At 47.9% G+C, this 21,043-nt stretch overlaps 1 protein-coding gene across 3 annotated transcripts in view; it reads left to right on the forward strand.

The window, feature by feature from the left end:
- The window catches only part of NPHP3 (nephrocystin 3), a 132,542-nt gene extending 118,262 nt beyond the window's left edge, over positions 1–14,280 (forward strand). For 2 of the 3 annotated variants that reach the window (XM_077269050.1, XM_077269048.1), the window contains exons 25-28: positions 2,995–3,235; positions 10,109–10,234; positions 12,643–12,758; positions 13,670–13,994. In XM_077269050.1, the coding sequence (XP_077125165.1) occupies positions 2,995–3,235; positions 10,109–10,234; positions 12,643–12,758; positions 13,670–13,844 (658 nt within the window). In that variant the 3' untranslated portion in view covers positions 13,845–13,994. Of the gene's footprint in view, positions 1–2,994; positions 3,236–10,108; positions 10,235–12,642; positions 12,759–13,669 lie in introns of all 3 variants that reach the window. The other variant, XM_077269047.1, reaches the window with a different exon arrangement.
- The last annotated feature ends 6,763 nt before the right edge of the window (positions 14,281–21,043 follow it).

The raw sequence follows: 21,043 nt of genomic DNA on the forward strand, positions 1-21,043 counted from the left end.
CCTTTATTATACTTGAAAAAACAGCAGTGCAATGTCTATAACATAATATTAAAGTTAAAATAATGACATGGAAATTAAAAACATCACAAAAAAATGTGTACAAAATTCCTAACTGTAAAACTTTACTTGGACAGTATATAATTTTCTAACACATTCCATTTAATATTGTTTTCCTGGCGCTAACCTGCTTTAGGTGAAATCATAGCATCAATAGATGTTTTCATAATTTGCATATTATTATCACGATTATTATTATTTCTTGATTTATTAAGTATGAATGCCTCATGCAGAAATACATGCACTTACACGCCTTTGCTGCTATCAGTGACGTTAAAGGGCCACTGTCACCCCCCCCCCAGCCGTTATAAACTAAAAGAGCCACCTTGTGCAGCAGTAATGCTGCAGTCTAACAAGGTGGCTCTTTTAGTTTTTGATTCAGTTATTCCCTCAATAAAGCGTTTTAAAATTTGTACAAAATAACCTGTCCTTAGACCTGGAGGCGGTCCGAAGCTTCCTCGGTGAATCTCCCAACGGCCGTCACTCTTCTCTCCTGGGGATGTGGTCGCCGCCCCCTGAGCGCTGTTTCTTCTTAAATCCGGCGCCTGCGCTGTGCGTGCCTGCCTGGGGCAGGCGCAGTCTTCAGTGTCCGTCATAGGTCAGATGCAGGGTGCCTGACTGCGCCTGTGCGGCAACCCTGTTGCTGAATCCCCGCCCCGCACTGTTTTATTCATTATGCACAGTGCGGGGCCGGGGTTCCTGGGCATGCGCACTGCGCTGTTCAGACGCTCCCCCAGCTCAGACGCTCCCCCGCCTTCCAGCGTTGTTATTTGCGGCTGCTTCATTCCAAACGCTGGCAAGGAAACCTGTATATTACGGCAACGCTGGAAGGCGGGGGAGCGTCTGAACAGCGCAGTGCGCATGCCCAAGAACCCCAGCCCCGCACTGTGCATAATGAATAAAACAGTGCGGGGCGGGGATTCAGCAACAGGGTGGCCACACTGCCCGCACCTGCGCAGTCAGGCACCCTGAATCTGACCTATGACGGACAATGAAGACTGCGCCTGTCCCAGGCAGGCACGCACAGCGCAGGCGCCGGATTTAAGAAGAAACAGTGCTCAGGGGGCGGCGACCACATCCCCAGAAGAGAAGAGTGACGGCCGTTGGGAGATTCACTGAGGAAGCTTCGGACCGCCTCCAGGTCTAAGGACAGGTTATTTTGTACAAATTTTAAAACGCTTTATTGAGGGAATAACTGAATCAAAAACTAAAAGAGCCACCTTGTTAGACTGCAGCATTACTGCTGCACAAGGTGGCTCTTTTAGTTTATAACGGCTGGAGGGGGGTGGCAGTGGCCCTTTAATGAGGTTGTCCTGTCTAAAAATGGTAAGTCTGCAGTCACTCTGTGTGACTGCAGATTTATGCAGCCCTCCGGCGCACGCACTGTGGTCTTCGAGGATTTGCCGGTTTCAGCGCCTGGTGATGTATGCATTACGCATATTTTCAGCCAGAACCTGACTAGTGGGTGCTGCCTGGCTCCATACACTTGTATTAAGTGAGGCTGTGCCCCATCTAGTGACACTGCCATCCAGTGGGCATGGCCTTGCTCTATACAAGTGTATGGAGCGAGGCCACGTGCAATAGTCGGGTGCTGGTCAGGAGTATTTATAACCCATACATCACCAGCTCAGAAACCAGCGAATCATCACAGCGCACAGTGCATTCACTGGGGGAATTCATATGTCTGCAGTCACACAGAGTGACTGCAGACTTGTCATTTTCAACCGTACAGCCCCTTTAATGGTTGTCTGAGGAATGTTCTGCTCAATGCACTTGGACATGCCAATCATCAAGATCTGCTGCTGGCAGCTCCCCTTTCAATTGCCAAGTAATGATCATTTTGGCTGCTCAGAGTATCATAAGAAACATGAGGACTGGCATTGTCGTGTTGAAAAACTGCTCTTGAGACACCCTTCAGAAATGTTTGAAGCACAGCTTCCACAATTGATTAATTCAGTGCTGCATGTGAAATTATATGTCACATGCCAAGCCTAAGGCATCAAACATTGTCTACACAAATGATCAGAAGCCATTCGCACAAAGTTGGACTACGAGCCAGATGTCCAGCTACAGGTGTTTAACTGACCTCACACCACCGTTCTCAAAGGGCATCGTGGTGCAGAACAAGGTAGCAATGGAGGGGGGGTCTATCCTCTTCAGCAACAAGTCCCATTTTTGTATTGGATTGGATAATAAATGGAGATTGTTCTGCAAACCATGTGAGTAACACCATGAAAAGTGAACATCCCACTGATCCTAGTTCCAGGATTATGGAGTGGAGAGGCATAATGTTGGTAGCCTGACCCTTAGTTCTCTAGTCTTCATTCAAGGTACACTAACTGCTCGGTGTTACCTTGATTTAGTCGTGAAACCAGGGGCCCTTTATGCAAAGTGTTTCAGGAGCCATTTTTCAACACAACAATATCAGGATGCATGTTGTTGGTGGTACTGTGAGAAGCTTGTGTGGCTTGAACAAGCTACAATGGTTTGCAGCTTATCTATATTTGTTTCTATAGAGCACATCTTGGATGTCATTGTTTGGCAATTACAAAGGGAGCTGCCAGCAGCAGATCTTGATGCTTTTTATTCCCAAGTGCAGTACATTCCTCAAACAATTAATAACCTTGTTGATCACTTGTCAATGCATGTAAGTGCATGTATTTTTGTACATGGTGCTCATATTCAATACTGATAAAAGATGTTTTCACAATTTTGTTCCATTTGCATATCATTAAGTATCTTTCTGTCCTGTGATCTCCATAATCCCTTGACTTTACCTTCTTGGTGTTGCAATTTCAATATTGAGGGATGGTATATTAGGGATTCACATATATATTGCAGTTCCCCACATAGTTACTTGTACCCACAATCCAAAGGTAAGTCACCTGTATAAAGTCCTGTGATTGATATGTCTCTTGTATTTTTTTATCTTTGTAGAACAGCGGAAATATTTCTCAGGCGATCATTGGAAATGAGGGAACGTGTGCTTGGTGTAGAACATCCTGACTGTGCCCAGTCTTTAAACAATTTAGCTGCTCTGTATAACGAGAGAAAGCAATATGACAAAGCTGAGGAACTATACGAAAGAGCCTTAGACATCAGGAGGAGGGCGCTATCCCCAGACCACCCGTCACTCGCATACACTGTGAAGCATCTTGCCGTGCTCTACAAAAGAAAAGTATGACATATGTTATATTTTTAGCTTATGCCAAAGACTCTCCTAGAGTGTTGCATGGAGTCTGTATTTTCATTCCTTCATTCATTTTCACATCCACCGATATGACCTTTGGAACCTGCTCCTAGTTTCAGACATTCCTAAGTATCTATGGATTAGATTAGCACAGCTTCATCTTTGTGCTTTTACTGCCCATGAGTTACCTCTTCTTCCTCATGCTGAAATACGTTGATACTAAGTCTGTGGTTTGGAGCGTGTGACAGATACACAGGCAAAGTGGTTTCCACCCTCCTTTTACGGACTTTGTGTGTTATCTTTTCTATGCTCTAATTTCACATATTTTGTGATCTGCCCTCCATCTGTCTATTGCTTCCTCTTACACTGAAAAAATGGAGGTGCAGAAGAAACAGCTGTGCTGTATGATCTGTGTCAGGAGCAGCAGGATAGCCAGCTAGGTGAAGGAGTTACTTCATGCTTACACATTATTGAACTCCTGATTCACATTTGAGGCTATGGAAGAAACTCATTGTACATATGAATGAATAAGCTGGAAAGTGTTTTTAAATGTTATTCTGTATCAGGATTAAAAATTTTATTACTCTGTCGCCTCATTGGGGGACACAGGACCATGGGTGTTATGCTGCTGTCCACTAGGAGGCGACACTATGCATAATCTGAAAAAGATTAACCATGTCTCCTCCTCTGCAGTATACAAACCAGGACGGCGTCAGCCTTCTCCAGTTTTTGCTTAGTGTCGCATAGGAGGCACACCTAAGATTTTTTACTCCGTTTTTTTTCCGACGGATTACAGATGAAGAAAAGTGGGTCTCCTGTGAGACTCCTGGAATGGCTCCTTCCTTGGCCCCCTATTACAGGGTGCCTGGTTGAAGTAGAGATGGCTATTCCCCATGCCGCTCCTTCCCCAGTCCCTCGGGTGCTGGTTCGAAGTCGAGACTCCCCCTCCTTCCCCAATTCCTTTTGGTTTCTGGGTTGAGGCGAGGATAAAGCCCCCTGAAGGTGACAACAGCACCCTCCCTAATCCCCCTCTGGGGGCATTAGGTTGAGACGCCTCAGGTAGGGCCTGTACAGGCAGCATTCTACAGCTCCCAGCAATTGGCCAGCACACTGCGCCTGCGTCCAGGGACCCCAGCCCAGCTGCGGGCTCCTGTTGGGGCCGGGGGGAGTGCAGGCAGGCATTGCACATACAGACACAGAGCTCCCTGCGCACCTGTCTCTACGGCAGCACCAGCTCTATACTGCCACAGGGCCCCCCCTTCCACTTACAGCCCCACCGCTATCCTGCCTTTAAATCTGGGGGGTCCGGTTCAGATCCGACTTCCGCACCGGCCTGGAGCTTTTCTGGGCATCAGGCATCTAATTTAGGCCCCAGCTTCGGCCTAGCTGTAGCCGCCGCCCCCTCTCCGCCCCCCCGGCCCGCCCCCCGAATGACAAATATGACACTCTACAGTGTCATAAAGGGGGTGGATCGAGACGGCGTGTTTTTACACAGCTTTGCCGCCTTTTTCTCAGCTCTCCACCCCCTTCTCCCCCTGCCTCTTCTCCTAGGCGGCCATTTCTACTGCAGCAAGGATTAACCCTGCATCTCCCGGTCAGCAGGACCAGGCCAGCCAGTCTCCGGGGGGCACAAGACTGTGGATCTTCGGCGCTGGACCTAGAGGCATACTGATGGGGTAAGATCACAGCTGGGTTGTTTTACTCAGGCTGTGAATCCATATTACCTATAAGGCTCCCCTATAGGTTTCTCTACCCCTGTAAGGTCCTCTGCAGCCAGCCCTTCTGCACTCTGTGCACTATGCCGGGCTCAAGGTCCAAGAGAACCAGGCAGGACTGCTATTATACATTCTGTACAGCCTGCAGGACCGCTCTCCCCAGTGGCAGCACGTAACGCGCTGCCAGGACTGCATCCAGACTAGCACGTCAGAGCCCCAAGAAGCCCCTGCCAATGCCTCGGTGTCTAATGCCATGCCGGAATGGGTCACTCAGAGGTCGCAATCTATGACGCAGTCTATAGATAACCAAACCTCCACATTGCTTCAGGCTCTGCAGAGTCATGCCTCGGCTATGACTGCTACCCAGCAAAGGGAGAGCTTGACTCAGGAACAGAACGACCTGGCACATCCACGTCTAGGTCAGGACGCAAGCGGACCCATAGGTCAAGTCCATCTGCGTCATCCCATAGCACACGGTCATCCCCTTCTAGGGAGAGACACCGTAGTTCCAAGACCATCTAGACCAGAGGTGTCAAACTGCATTCCTCGAGGGCCGCAAACAGGTCATGTTTTCAGGATTTCCTTGTATTGCACAGGTGATAATTTAATCACCTGCACAGAATGACTCCAGCACCTTCTGGAATGCTAAGGAAATCTTGAAAACACATGGTTTGAGGCCCTCGAGGAATGCAGTTTGACACCCCTGATCTAGACCGTCCCCTTCCAGGGGCAGACAATGCAAATCTCCGCAGTCCCCGACCAGAGAAGGCCTCCTCCCCAGCTCATCCAGCAGGGGACGCCTCAGTGATACACAGGATTCGGAAGGCATCTGCGACTCTGACTCAGACAGGGAAACGGAGGGGTCCCTGATCCCAATCCCCCCTAGCAATACAGCTCTAGTCAAGGACATAATCTCTTCCATCCATCGGGTGCTGGACATTTCTAATCTGCCACCAGAGTATTTCCTTTGAAGGACCTCTGAAGCCGCCTAAGGTTTTCTTTAACCACCCAGAGTTTAAAGCGATCCTTATAGGGCAGCTCTCACAGCCTGAGAAAAAATTTGCTAATCGCAAATATCTGGAGGCAAGGTACCCTTTCCCACAAAAGGACACCAAGGAATGGACAGATCCACCCGAAGTGGACCCCCCAGTCTCTAGACTAGCAGCACAGACTCTCTTTTCACTGCCAGATAGCTCAACCCTCAGGGACGCAGCAGACCGGCAGTTAGAATGCATGGCTCATTCAATTTTCGAGGCGGCAGGGGCCTCCCTGACTCCCGCGTTCGCTTCAGTTTGGGCTGCCAAGGCCATACTGGCTTGGGCCAAAAATTTACAAGCTGGGCTCCAAGCATCTTCTCCTGAGCTGTCAGACCAAGCGGTTCAAATAGTAGTTGTAGCAGATTATATGCAGCTCTGGATTCAGCAGGGGGCGTAGCGGGGATAGCATCAAACGCCATCACGATTCGGCGTATCCTCTGGCTGCGGAATGGAAAGCGGACGCAGCCTCAAAGAAGTCCCTCACGCACCTCCCGTATCTCAGTGGGTGACTTTTCAGTGAAAAGTTGGACACAATGGTATCCAACGCCACCGGTGGGGAAGATTACCTCTCTCCCTCAACTGAAACCTTTACGCCCTTACAAGAAGTGTAACAAAACCGATTCCGATCCTTTCGGAATTCCTCGGGCTGGTCCATCTCGCGTCCAGCACAAAATCGTAACCGTCCCCCACACAGGGACAACTCATGGTCGACGCAAAGGTCGGACAAGACCTGGCAGTTAAAAGCAGGCCAGTCAAAGCCCAAAGGAGGTAAACCTCAGATTTTTTTCCTTTTCATGACTCAAGGACCCCGGAAGACATCCCACCCGTAGGCGGCCGACTTTGTTCTTCCAGCAAGTCTGGATGCCTACTACAGAAGACAGGTGGGTCAGGGAACTAGTGTCTTCCGGATACAAGATAGAGTTCAACCTCCAACCCACCGAACAGAGTCTTCCTCTCTGTTCCTCCAAAACCGCCAGCCAAGGCTCGTGCCTTCCACCAAGCGGTTCCCTCGCTTCTTCAAGCAGGAGTCATAGTACCGGTTCCCACGGCCGGGCGCTTCCGAGGGTTCTACTCCAATCTATTCGTAGTCCCCAAGAAAGGAGGCAGCGTATGGCCCATACTGGACCTAAAACAACTCAACAAATATGTACGGGTTCGTCACTTCCGCTGGAGTCCCCTTCGGTCCATCATTGCGTCCATGAAGAAGGGAGAATATCTCGCCTTCATAGAAATACAAGACGCATACCTGCATATACCGATTGCACCTGCTCGTCAGAGTTTTCTCAGGTTCGCAATCGACCAGGACCACTACCAGTTCGTAGCTCTTCCGTTCGGACTCGCCACGGCTCCCAGAGTGTTTACCAAGGTCATGGCAGCCACCATGGACGTCCTGCACTCCAGAGGCATAGTAGTCGTTCCATACCTGGAGGATCTACTCATCAAGGCTCCTACCTTCAAGGACTGCGAGCTCAGCGTCTCAATCACAATCGACACTGAGTCGCATGGGCTGGTTAGTCAACCTGCAAAGGTCATCACCATCAGCATCCTCCTCCGCAAACCCCCCTCGATCTCTCCGGTTTGCCATGAGTCCTCGGCAGGATGGGGGCAGCAATAGAAGTGGTCCCAATTTGGCCCAGTTTCACCTCAGGCCTCTCCAACTAGCCATTCTCAAGTCGTGGGACAGGAATCCCTTTCTCTCTCGACAGGGAGTTCTGGCTAACGTCGTCAACCAAGAGGTCCCTGCACTGGTGGCTCAAGCCAACCTCGCTAGCAAAGGGGAAATCCTTTCTCAGTGGAAGGTTCTGACCACCGATGCGAGCCTGATGGGGGTTGGGGTGCAGTGCATCTACACCACAGGGCAAGTGGTCCCCAGTGGAAGCGACCATGCCCATCAACATCCTGGAAATTCGTGTCATCCTCCTGGCATTGAGGGCCTTCCATCACTTACTGGCAGCCTCTCACATCAGAATACAATCGGACCATGCTACCACTGTGGCATATGTGAATCACCAAGGGGGGACCCGCAGTACCCAGGCGATGCGAGAAGTGTCACACATCCTCCACTGGGTGGAGGACACAGGCTCGGTTCTCTCGGCGGTCCACATTCCGGGTGTGGACAACTGGGAAGCAGACTTCCTCAGACGACAAGAAATAGATTCGGGAGAGTGGTCTCTCCATCCCGAAATTTCTCGTCAGATCTGCCATCGCTGGGGGACCCCAGATGTGGACCTAATGGCATCCCACTTCAATGCCAAGGTCTCCAACTTCATGGCCAGAACACATGATCCGTGGTCGCTCAGAGCAGACGCTCTGGTTCAGGACTGGACCCAGTTCCAGCCTCTGTACATTTCTCCACCTCTCCCCCTGTTATCCAGAGTGGTGAGGAAGATCAAGAAAGATGGAGTTCCAACCATCTTAATCGCACCGGTCTGGCCCAGACCTACATGGTACGCCGACGTCGTACAACTTTCAGCAGACGCCCCCTGGCGCCTCCCCGACCGCTCGGATCTTCTATCACGAGGCCCGTTCTACCACCAGAAATCAGGGGCTCTCAATTTGACCGGATGGCCCTTGAAACCTGGGTTCTAACCCAGGCAGGGCTCTCGACGGACGTCATTAGGACCATGATCAGGGCACGGAAGCCAGCCTCTGCCAAGATCTATGACCGTACTTGGAAAGTTCTCTTTACCTGGTGCGAATCTCACGGCCAGACCCCATTCCCTTCTTCCCTCCCCGAACTACCTGTTTTTTTTTTCTCCAATCGGGTCTGGAGGCCAGGCTGTCCCTGGGCTCGCCTAAGAGCCAGGTGTCAGCCCTCTCAGTGCTTTTTTTCAAAGGCGCATTGCTACCAAGCGGCAAGTAAGGACTTTCCTTCAGGGGTTTCCCGATTTGGTTCCCCCCCTACAGACAACCACTAGAAACGTGGGACCTCAACCTGGTCCTGACAGCATTGCAGGAACCTCCCTTCGAACCCCTTAAGGAGGTCCTGCTCCGCCTTCTCTCCCATAAGGTGGTTTTTTCCTGGTGGCAATCACCTCGCTACGCAGGGTGTCTGAACTGACAGCACTCTCCTGCAGACGGCCCTTCCTGTTTTTTTCACCAGGACTAGGTAGTTCTCCGTACGGTCCCATCCTTCCTTCCGAAGGTTGTGTCCAACTTCTACCTCAATGAGGAAATTTCTCTGCCTTCCCTTTGTCCGGTTCCGGTTCATAGAGTGGAGAAGGCTCTGCATGCGCTTGACCTTGTCAGGGCATTGCGGATATATGTGTCTAGGACTGCGTCCTTCCGGAGGTCTGATCCCTTTTCCTTCTTCCGGAAGGCGGCCGCAAGGGTCTGCCAGCTTCCAAAGCTACCCTTGCCAGGTAGATCACATCGACCATACAAGAGGCCTACCACCTTAAGAATTCTCTTCCAACCGGTATTACGGCACACTCTACACAGGCGGTAGGGGCCTCCTGGGCCATTCGGCTCCAGGCTTCGGCACAACAAGTGTGTAAGGCGGCCACTTGGACTAGCCCACACTCGTTTACTAAACACTACAGGGTTCATACCCAGTCCTCAGCGGAAGCGAGCCTGGGTAGATGTGTTCTGCAGGCGGCGGTGCCCCAAGTATAGGGGCCTGTCTGCACAATATTCGTCCATTGATTCCCACCCAGGGACTGCTTTGGGACGTCCCATGGTCCTGTGTCCCCCAATGAGGCGACAGAGTAAAAGAGATTTTTGTGTACTCACCGTAAAATCTCTTTCTCTTAGCCTCTAATTGGGGGACACATCTCCCACCCTGTTGCCCTTTTCGGGCCGTTGTTACTGTTGAGTTCTCATATTGTTCTTTGAGCTCGTACATAGTGGCCTTCTTATAGGCATGTCTATGTCATTCATATTACGTTCCTCCTACTGCTTTTGCACAAAACTGGAGAAGGCCGACGCCGTCCAGGGGTGTATACTGCAGAGGAGGAGCCACGTTTAATCTTTTTCAGCTTATGCTGCTGTCCACTAGGAGGCGACACTATGCATAACACCCATGGTCCTGTGTCCCCCAATTAGAGGCTAAGAGAAAGAGATTTTACGGTGAGTACCCAAAAATCTCCTTTTTTCCTTATTTTCATCAGGGGAAGCTTGATAAAGCAGCACCACTTTATGAACTGGCTGTGGAAATTCGTCAGAAGTCATTTGGCCCCAAACACCCCAGTGTTGCTACTGCCTTGGTGAACCTTGCTGTATTGTACTGTCAAATGGTAAGCACTGTGTAGTTTCCTGGTACACTACTTAAAGGGAATCTGTCACCCCAAAAATCATATATAAGCTAAGGCCACCGGCATCAGGGGCTTATCTACAGCATTCTGCAATGCTGTAGATAAGCCCCTGATGTAACCTGAAATGTAAGAAAAACAGGTTACCGTAAATACTCGAGTATAAGCCGAGACCCCTAATGTTGACACAAAAAACTGGGAAAACTTAATGACATGAGTATAAGCCTAGGGTGGAAAATGCAGCAGCTACTGGTAAATTTCAAAAGTAAAAATAGATACCAATAAAAGTAAAATTAATTGAGACATCAGTAGGTTAAGTGTTTTTGAATATCCATATTGAATCAGGAGCCCCATATAATGCTCCATAAAGTTTGAGATGGGCCCCATAAGATGCTCCATATTAAAATATGCCCCATATAATGCTGCACAAAGGTTAATAATGACCCTATAAGATGCTCCATAGAGACATTTGCCCCATATAATGCTGCACAAATGTTGATTATAGCCCCATAAGATGCTCCATAGAGATATTTGCCCTATGCAATGCTGCACGAAATGTTGATTATTGCGACATATAATGCTGCATAAAAGTTGATTATTGCCTCATAAGATGCTCCATAGGAAATTTGCCCCATATAATGCATAAAATGCAGTTTATGCTGATATTATTAACTGTACAGTATATCTGCTGCTGCAATAAAAAAAAAAAAAACATACTCACCTCTTGTTGCTGCATGCTGCTCCTCAGCGTCCTCCGCATTGACTATTCGGGCAGAGGGCGGCGTACACACTAACACGTCATCACGCCTGAACGTCACAGACAGAGGACGCGGAAGACAGAGCCCGGCGGTGGAACGAGGACAGGTGACTATCACGCAATGCCCCCGTTATACTCGCCTGCTCCTGGCGCGGTCCCTGGTTCTTCGGGCATTGACAGCTTCTTCCAGCATGGAGCGGTCAGCGGTACCGCTCATTACAGTAATGAATATGCGGCTCCACCCCTATGGGAGTGGAGTCGCGTCCATATTTATTACTGTAATGAGCAGTACCACGTGACCACTCAACACTGGAAGAAGCTGTCAGCGCCCGGAGAACCAGGGATGTGCAGGGACCGCGCCAGGAGCAGTTGAGTATGATTAGACAGCTGCCACTCCCCCCTCCCCTGGCAATGACTCGAGTATAAGCCGAGAGGGGCAATTTCAGCCTAAAAAAATGGGCTGAAATTCTTAGCTTATACTCGAGTATATACGGTATGTTATACTCACCCAGGGGCGGTCCCACTGCGTTCCGGTCAGATGGGCGTCGTGGTCCGGCGCCTCCTAGCTTCATACGATGATGTCCTCTTCTTGCCTTCCTGCCGCGGCTCCGACACAGGCGTACTTTGTCTGCCCTGTTGAGGCAGAATTGGCATGCGTATTCCCGCTAAACACTAGCGTTTTGCAAGCGTAAATAGCTTGCAGAATGCTAGCGTTTTCCAAGCGATCTGTAGCATAGCTTGGAAAACTGATTGAAAGGTTGGTCACACTTGTCAAACATACAGTGTTTGACAAGTGTGACCAACTTTTTACTATTGATGCTGCCCTATTCAGCATCAATAGTAAAAAGATATAATTTTAAAAATAAGAAATCGTGATATTCTCACCTTCCGGCGGCCCCCGCAGCCTTCCGGCTCCTCGCGATGCTCCCGTTCCCAGTGATGCCTCACGACATTGACCCCAAATGACGTAGCATCACGTGAGACCGCTACGTCATCACAGGTCATTGTCGCAAGGCATCACTGGGAAACGGGAGCATCGCCAAGGCTTGGGTTGGATTCAGGGGCCGCCGGAAAGTGAGTTTAACTATTTTTTATTTTAATTCTTTTTTTTTTTTTTTTTTTTTTTTTTTAGCTGCGATGTGGTACCCAGGGCCTGGGGGAGAGTCTCCTCTCCTCCACCCTGGTTGCCATCCGCACATGATCCGCTTACTTCCCGCATGGTGGGCATAGCCACATGCGGGGAGTAAGCGGATCAATGCATTCTTATGTGTGCGGAATCGCCGCGATTCCGCACAAAGAATGAGCATGCTGTGTATTTTTCCGCGATGCAATTCCCCCTCGGAAAAATACGCAGCATTAGCACAGCATTGCGGAATCCCATTGAATTCAATGGGGCCACGAAAATGCATAATCTGCAACGTGTGCACATAGCCTAAGACTCTACAACCTCTTTAATTCATTTGTATGAATACTAAGTTACAGCTTATACAATCCAGAGAAGTTCAAGATCATTAATGCAAGGTATTTTTATATTTATGTCTCTGGGACGGTTTGGTCTTGGCTTTTGTCTTATAATGCACACACTGTAGCACAATCTTTCTAGTTTTTATTATATTACTTGACTTTATCCTTTCAGAAAAAACAAGTGGAAGCTTTACCTCTATATGAACGTGCCATGAAGATTTATGAAGATAGCCTTGGTCGTATGCACCCCAGGGTTGGAGAAACCCTGAAAAATCTTGCATTATTGAGGTAATCTGTATATGCGAGCGTTGGGTATCACATATCGTCCAATTCTAACAAATAGAACAGGTTTGCAAGACAGCAGATATCTCTACCTACTGATGTGGAAATGAGCAGAGCCGAGTTACCCCTTTTAAGAATGACTACCATGCTCATTAATCTGGTCTGTCCCCGAATACATGATTGAGATGTAATGCTACATTTTGGTTCACATACTGCATAAAGCCTGATCCAGCTTTCTTCCAGTTATACCCCATGGGTAAGGGAATCTGTACATATGGGCAGTAACTGTCCTCTGTTTATGAATGGTTTTTCTTTGCAAGACCATTGCTTTAAAAAAAAAAAAAAAAGTCGAAGATAAATAGATTTGAAGATAAATAATGAGTATCTTTTACACGCACACTTTTTGGCGTGAATGTGTGACGTTTGGGGATAGATATTAATGCAGAGCTTTTTATCTCACATTAATGTTGTGCATAATAAAGTTAGTGATCTGTAGAAAATACCGTGAAGCTGATTTATCAAGGCTTTTATGCCCGAAGACTGACGTAAAAGCTTTGAAAAGTGAGTTTTTGCACAATTGAAAGGTGCATAAAAAAGTTAGAAACTTTCAGCGGTTTTTCGGTAGTTTGACTCGGATCTGCCCATCCATTAGATTAATCAAAAATGCCAGTGCTTCTCCCTGACTGGAGAAGCATTTCTGGCGCGGTGCATGGAGGCACACGCCACTTACAAGAGGCACCAAATTCATTAACTGGTGTGCACCTCCTAATGAATTTGGCGCCCTTTATTTCAGCAAGAGTGGCATATTGCGGTTGTGTACTACACCAGTCTTGATGAATCTGCCCCTATATGTACACCAACAATGGTCATTGTAATCTATGGCCTCTTTTGGATTTAATTTTTTTTTTTTTAAACAGGTATGAAGAAGGAGATTTTGAAAAAGCAGCAGAGCTTTATAAAAGAGCAATGGAAATCCGAGAAGCCGACACCTCTGTATTAGGGGGTAAGGCCCCTTCCGGACATTCATCTAGTGGAGGAGACACATCCAGTCTCAGGAACACTTTACCAGTAAATGCATTCACTGAACAATGATAGTGATCCTGATATAGTGACAGAAACGTAGGGTGGAGTAGAAAGCTGGAAGATCTGGAAAACCTGACCTCTCCGCACAGTTACTCCAAACATCAGCCATGGATTACGAGCTAGCTATGGTCTTACATTATTCCTTCTAAGTTTTGCAAATCAAGCCTCTCATGATAAAGAAGTCTTCAGAATAAAATACGTGTATGTGGACTTGACCTGAAAAGCAATGCAGATCAGTGATTGGCTGGTGCGGATTTGGGCATACGTCCCACGTGAAGTCCTGGAACATCTCGTTTGCTCGGGCCTACTTGAGGCAGAACTGATATTAAGACTGATGCCGTAATTTACAAAATGAAAACTAATAGCCATTATCTATACACTCCTGTATTTATTGTATAAACTGTCAAAGCCATGCTATGCCTTATAAAATCTGCAATTAGTCTACACTGGAACATTAAATGAATGTGTTTCCCTAGACCATATATATATATATATATATATATATATATATATATATATATATATATATATATATATATATATATATATATATATATATATATATATATATATATATATATATATATAATGTGCACAGGGGATTTTCGGTGAAAAATTTGCTGCAGTTGTGGTTTAGATTTTCCAAAATTTCATCTGCCTGCTGGAGACTACATACAGCAATTCAGCTTACATCACGATTTGTGAGGCCATGATCCAGATTGGCAACATTAAAGTATGAAGCGTCCCGGCTTAAAATGCAGCAAGTTCACTTGAGCAAGCAAATCAAGATCGACTGCTGGCAACTCCTTTTGTAATTGTCAACCAATGACGACCCAGATGTACTCTATGGGAGACAAGTCCGGAGATGCTGCATGCTACGGTAGCACGGTTTGACCATGCAGGTTGCTCACAGTAGCAAAAGCAGCATTTGCCCCCCAATTATCAGCTGTCTGCAGACAGATATACACAGTGTACAAAACTGAAACAACAAGACTCCGTTAATGTCTAGTGGCCATACTAGAAGTGAATGAGAGCTGAGCTAACATACCCAGGAAAGTCCTCTGCACAGTCAATGGAGCTGTTACATTTCTGTAAACTTTGTATATTATTGTGGGAACTGTAAGTAGCTGTTCAAGGGTAGCGCTGAATGTTGGACCTCCACTGCTCTGATACTGATGACCTATCCTAAGTCCTGGACAACTCCTTTAAGCTACAAGCTACTGTCATTTCCCAGCAGGTCCTTTCCATTTTGTGTAAGGGTACTGTCTCACAGTGGCACTTTTGTCGCTACGACGGCACGATCCGTGACGTTCCAGCGATATCCATACGATATCGCTGTGTCTGACACGCAGCAGCGATCAGGGACCCTGCTGAGAATCGTACGTCGTAGCAGATCGTTTGGAACTTTCTTTCGTCGCTGGATCTCCCGCTGTCATCGTTGGATCGGTGTGTGTGACCGTTCCCAGTGATGCCTTGCGACAATGACCTGTGATGACGTAGCGGTCTCGCGTGATGCTACGTCATTTGGGGTCAATGTCGTGAGGCATCACTGGGAACGGGAGCATCGCGAGGAGCCGGAAGGTGAGAATATCACGATTTCTTATTTTTAAAATTATATCTTTTTACTATTGATGCTGAATAGGGCAGCATCAATAGTAAAAAGTTGGTCACACTTGTCAAACACTGTATGTTTGACAAGTGTGACCAACCTTTCAATCAGTTTTCCAAGCTATGCTACAGATCGCTTGGAAAACGCTAGCATTCTGCAAGCTATTTACGCTTGCAAAACGCTAGTGTTTAGCGGGAATACGCATGCCAATTCTGCCTCAACAGGGCAGACAAAGTATGCCTGTGTCGGAGCCGCGGCAGGAAGGCAAGAAGAGGACATCATCGTATGAAGCTAGGAGGCGCCGGACCCGGACCACGACGCCCATCTGACCGGAACGCAGTGGGACCGCCCCTGGGTGAGTATAACATACCGTATATACTCGAGTATAAGCTAAGAATTTCAGCCCATTTTTTTAGGCTGAAATTGCCCCTCTCGGCTTATACTCGAGTCATTGCCAGGGGAGGGGGGAGTGGCAGCTGTCTAATCATACTCAACTGCTCCTGGCGCGGTCCCTGCACATCCCTGGTTCTCCGGGCGCTGACAGCTTCTTCCAGTGTTGAGTGGTCACGTGGTACTGCTCATTACAGTAATGAATATGGACGCGTTCTGTTTTGTGCAAGTATTCTAACACTGTTCTAACATCTAGCATATGACATTTCTGCTCTTCCGGTGAAACTGGATTTTCCCAAAATGATGGTAAAAATATTTCCTGACTTCTGTGAAATTTGGAAGCTACCTTTGGTAGATATGCTGGATCTGGTTTTAACACTATTCTATCCTGAAAGACCATCAAATAAGGGGGATCTATCGACAATGCTTGCAAATCACTCACTCTCCTACCAGAAGTCAGGGCCACTAGAAAGGCTGTTTTTAAAGTTAAATTTTTAATGGAGACAGAATCTAACGGCTCAAAGGGGGTTTCTGTTAAAGCATCCAAAACCAAATTTAAATCCCATGGCGGTAATCTAGGAACATGAACTGGGTTACTACGTTCAGTGGCTTTAATGAATCTAGATACCCATCTATTTCCCGCCACATTGCTGTTATATAATGCCCCCAAGGCTGATACCTGGACTCTAAGGGTATTTACAGCCAAACCCAATTCTCGGCCCTTCTGTAAGAACTCCAGAATAGCCGGAATTGGAATTTTGTCCGTAAAGGGATGTTGGTAAAAGGTAAGGAACTTCTTCCAGGTCTTAGCGTAGATTTTAGTAGTAACTTCTTTTCGGCTACTTAAAAGGGTAGATATCAAAGCGTCTGAAAACCCTTTCCTCTTTAATAACTCCCTCCCAAATTCCATGCCGTCAAATGCAGAGATTCCACATTGGGGTAACGGAATGGACCCTGAGAAAGAAGTTCCGGACTCACAGGCAATACCCAGGGGTCGGTCACCGACATTGCCCTGAGTAAGGAGAACCATGCCCTCCTGGGCCAGAAGGGGGCAATTAGGATCACTCTCGCCCTCTCCTCCCTGATCTTCCTGAGAACTATAGGAATCAGAGATATTGGGGGAAATGCATATGCTAGAGGGAAATCCCAATGAATCTGTAGGGAGTCTATTATACAAGGTCTGTCTGCTACCTGAAGGGATGCAAATTTCCTGGTCTGTCTGTTTTCCCTCGTGGCAAACAGATCTATATCGGGTAACCCCCACAGACTCACTATCTGCTTGAACAGCAGTCGACTTAAAGGGAACCTATCACCCCGTTTTTTTCGGTATGAGATAAAAATACTGTTAAATAGGGCCTGAGCTGAGCATTACAATAGTGTAGTTTGTGGACCCCGATTCCCCACCTATGCTGCCGAAATACGTTACCAAAGTAGTCATTTTCGCCTGTCAATCAGGCTGGTCAGGTCGGATGGGCGTGGCTTCTTCCCCCAGATATTGCGTAGTTTTCCGTTGGTGGCGTAGTGGTGTGCGCATGTCCAAGGTCCCCAATCCTGCACGGGGGGGTGAAAATAGCAGCGATGTCCGTTATTCCATTGGTGGTCGGTGGGCGCGGCCATCTTCCTTTGGCCGCGCGTGCGCAGAAGCGGCGCTCTGCTGGCCGCGGCTTCAGGAAAATGGCCGCGGGATGCCGCGCGTGCGCAGATGGAGATCGCGGCGGCCATTTTCCTGAAGCCGCGGCCAGCAGAGCGCCGCTTCTGCGCACGCGCGGCCAAAGGAAGATGGCCGCGCCCACCGACCACCAATGGAATAACGGACATCGCTGCTATTTTCACCCCCCCGTGCAGGATTGGGGACGTTGGACATGCGCACACCACTACGCCACCAACGGAAAACTACGCAATATCTGGGGGAAGAAGCCACGCCCATCCGACCTGACCAGCCTGATTGACAGGCGAAAATGACTACTTTGGTAACGTATTTCGGCAGCATAGGTGGGGAATCGGGGTCCACAAACTACACTATTGTAATGCACAGCTCAGGCCATATTTAACAGTATTTTTATCTCATACCGAAAAAAACGGGGTGATAGGTTCCCTTTAACACCCATTCTCCCTGACGTAGAGAATGACGGCTGAGGTAATCTGCCTCTGTGTTGTGTTCCCCTCGAATGTGAACAGCTGAAAGAGAGCAAAAGTGAGCTTCGGCTATGTCGAGTATGTCTGTGGTGGTGTTCATTAGAGACCCCGACCTTGTCCCTCCTTGATGGTTGAGGTATGCGACTACTGTTGTATTGTCTGACTGGACCCTTACATGCGAATCCCGCAGGAATGGTAGCCACCTGAGTAGGGTATTTTTTACTGCCATAAGCTCCTTCCAATTTGAGGACTCTCGGGTCTCTAAGAGCGACCATTGCCCTTGAGTCCAAACATCTCCTATGTGAGCTCCCCATCCTATTGGACTGGCATCGGTTGTAACCATGTTGTCTGGTACTATTCCCCAGTGTACCCCTTTTGCCAAATGTTCTAGCCACCATCTTAGACTGTACAGAGTGGCGGTGGATAGCTTGAGTCTCCCGCCTAGGTGACCCTGAAGACTCCTTTCTGCATCCAGGATTTGGGCTTGCAATACTCGAGTGTGGAATTGAGCCCACTGGACGGCCGGTATGCAAGATGTTAATGATCCCAAAAGGGACATTGCGTCTCTCAAGGTCAGATCTGTTTTTTTTTTCTATCACAGTCCTGACTTTGTGCACAATCCTCTGCTTTTCTTCTGGAAGGAAACATAGCTGATTTTCCGAATTTAGCAGAATACCAGCCAACCCAGGTCCTGTAGGGAAGATATTATATAGTTTAGGCAACTTTTACACTGAAAAAACGAACTTCCCACTTCTAGGAAGTCATTCAAGTAGGGTATAATTAATGTATCTTGCTCTCTGACATAGGCCATCACTTCCGCAATGATCTTAGTAAACACCCTCGGTGCCATAGATAGACCAAATGGCTTGCAGTAAACTGAAAGTTTCTGACCGGATCGTTTAAACACACCGCCATTCTGAGGAATTGTTGATGATCTTTGTGAATGGGCAGATGGTAGTACGCATCTTTTAGATCCAGGACTGTCATATAACACCTGGGAAAAAGAAGTTTAGTCGCCGTTTTAATTGATTCCATCTTAAAGGCATGGTATTGTAGATATTTGTTCAGCTTTCGTAAATTTATGATGGTTCGAAAGGATCCATCCGGTTTGGAGATTAAAAATAAAGGGGAATAGAACCCTTCCCCCTCCTGATCTTTTGGAATCTCTACAATAACCTCCTTCTGTCTTAACAGCTGAACCTCTTTTTCCAGGGCCTTTTGTTGATCTAAGGAATCAGGGGCAGTCAAAATATAGAAATCAGAAGGTCTTACCCAGAATTCTAATTTCAATCCTGACCTAACTATACCCAGAACCCAATTGCTGGAAGTTATTCTGGCCCACCGAGTATAGAAATGTTTTAATCTGCCCCCTCCTGGGAGATCTGTTTTAACGGTAATTTCGTCTACGTCTTGAAGAAGATGATGAAGTTTTAAAGTCTGAACCTTTCTTCTTCGGCTCCGTCGACTCCCAACTTCGGTTTGAGTAAGGTCTTCGGTATGGGAAGCGTCTCCTGAAGGTATTCCTAAAGGTAGGATTGAATATTTTAGGAAAACCCTTCTTCCTATCCTCAGCCTTAGCCAGGATGTCATCCAGTACCGGGCCAAACAAGTACTCACCCCTACACGGAATAGTACATAGTTTAGCTCTTGCCTGAGCATCCCCTTTCCAGGTCTTAAGCCATAGGGCTCGGCGAGCAGCATTTGAGAGTCCCGCAGATCTGGCTGCAAGCTTCAGAGAATCCACTGATGCATCTGCCAAATACGCCACACCCTCACGTATCTGAGATAGGGAGTTTAGTAACTTGTTTCTAGGCACTTTGGATTTCAGCTGTTCTTCCAGCTGGGTAATCCAGACCATAACAGATCTGGCCGTGCAAGTACTAGAGATCGCAGGTTTGAATGCTCCTGATGAGGACTCCCAAACCTTTTTTCAAAAACATATCCGCTTTTCTATCTGACGGATCCTTTAGAAGCCCTACATCTTCCAGTGGCAAGGTACCTGCTTTAGATGTAGAAGCCACTGCCGCGTCCACCTTAGGGACTTTCATCCATTCAGCTAAGTCATTATCATCAAAGGGATACCTCCTCTTTGCAGATGACGGTAAAAACCCTTTGTCCTGTTTATCCCATTCCCGTTTAACAAGGTTTTTAACTGTTTCCACTACCGGGAATGACTTACGATTTTTTTGACACAAGCCTGCAAACATTATATCTTGCACAGATTTTGGTTCTCTGTTCTCTGCAACCCCCATGGTTGCCTGAACCCCTTTGACTAATACATCCATATTCTCCACTGAAAAACATGGCCTTCCCTCTTCATCCGAGGAGGATGGCGATGATGAGCGAGAACATTCACCCTCTTGCAAGGACGGGCTAGATGCAGGAGATACGTCCCTGACCGATCTTTCATGGCGACTGCCTCTAAGGGAATAACTTATTTCCTCCCTGATGACCGCCCGCCCTGAGGTCTGATGAACGAAGGGGAGCCTCTTCCTCTAAGGTCTGACAAATACAAGCCTGGCAAAGCCTTTTGTTATAGCTATCAGGCATTGGGACTGTGCATAATGCACACTGCTTATGTTTAGATTTTGATGTCTTTTTAACCTAAAACAAAGCACAAAACATCGGACCATATCAGCACCAGGTGTATTTTTAACACTCACCAAAAGGCTGATCCCATGAATACCGGTTTTGGAGGAGATGAATCCGTACGTGACGCTGGGGCGCTCGTATGCTGCTGCCCTTGTGCCACACCGCTGCTACTCCTTGAGCATCCGCTACCGCTCTTGCTGCGCTGCTCCAGCACCTCTACCTGAGGGTGCTCTGTGTCCCCTACTGAGGACATCTTGCCGCACAGGTCATTCCACAACTGCCGCTCTTTCATACTCGCAGCCGCACTTCCTCCCCCGGCTTACCCCGGAAGTGTATGAACTACTTCCGGGTTCACCAGCGCCGGTGAGAACGCTGAACCAGCACTTACAACTGCCATCCAGGACGGCACTGCCCGACTCCTGGGACGCGCTCCACATGGCCAGACGAGGAGGGGTCTGCAAGCAGGACACCCCCGACGCTG

The sequence above is a fragment of the Ranitomeya variabilis genome, chromosome 6 (genome assembly GCF_051348905.1).
Source record: "Ranitomeya variabilis isolate aRanVar5 chromosome 6, aRanVar5.hap1, whole genome shotgun sequence".
Classification (NCBI taxonomy): Eukaryota; Metazoa; Chordata; class Amphibia; order Anura; family Dendrobatidae; genus Ranitomeya; species Ranitomeya variabilis.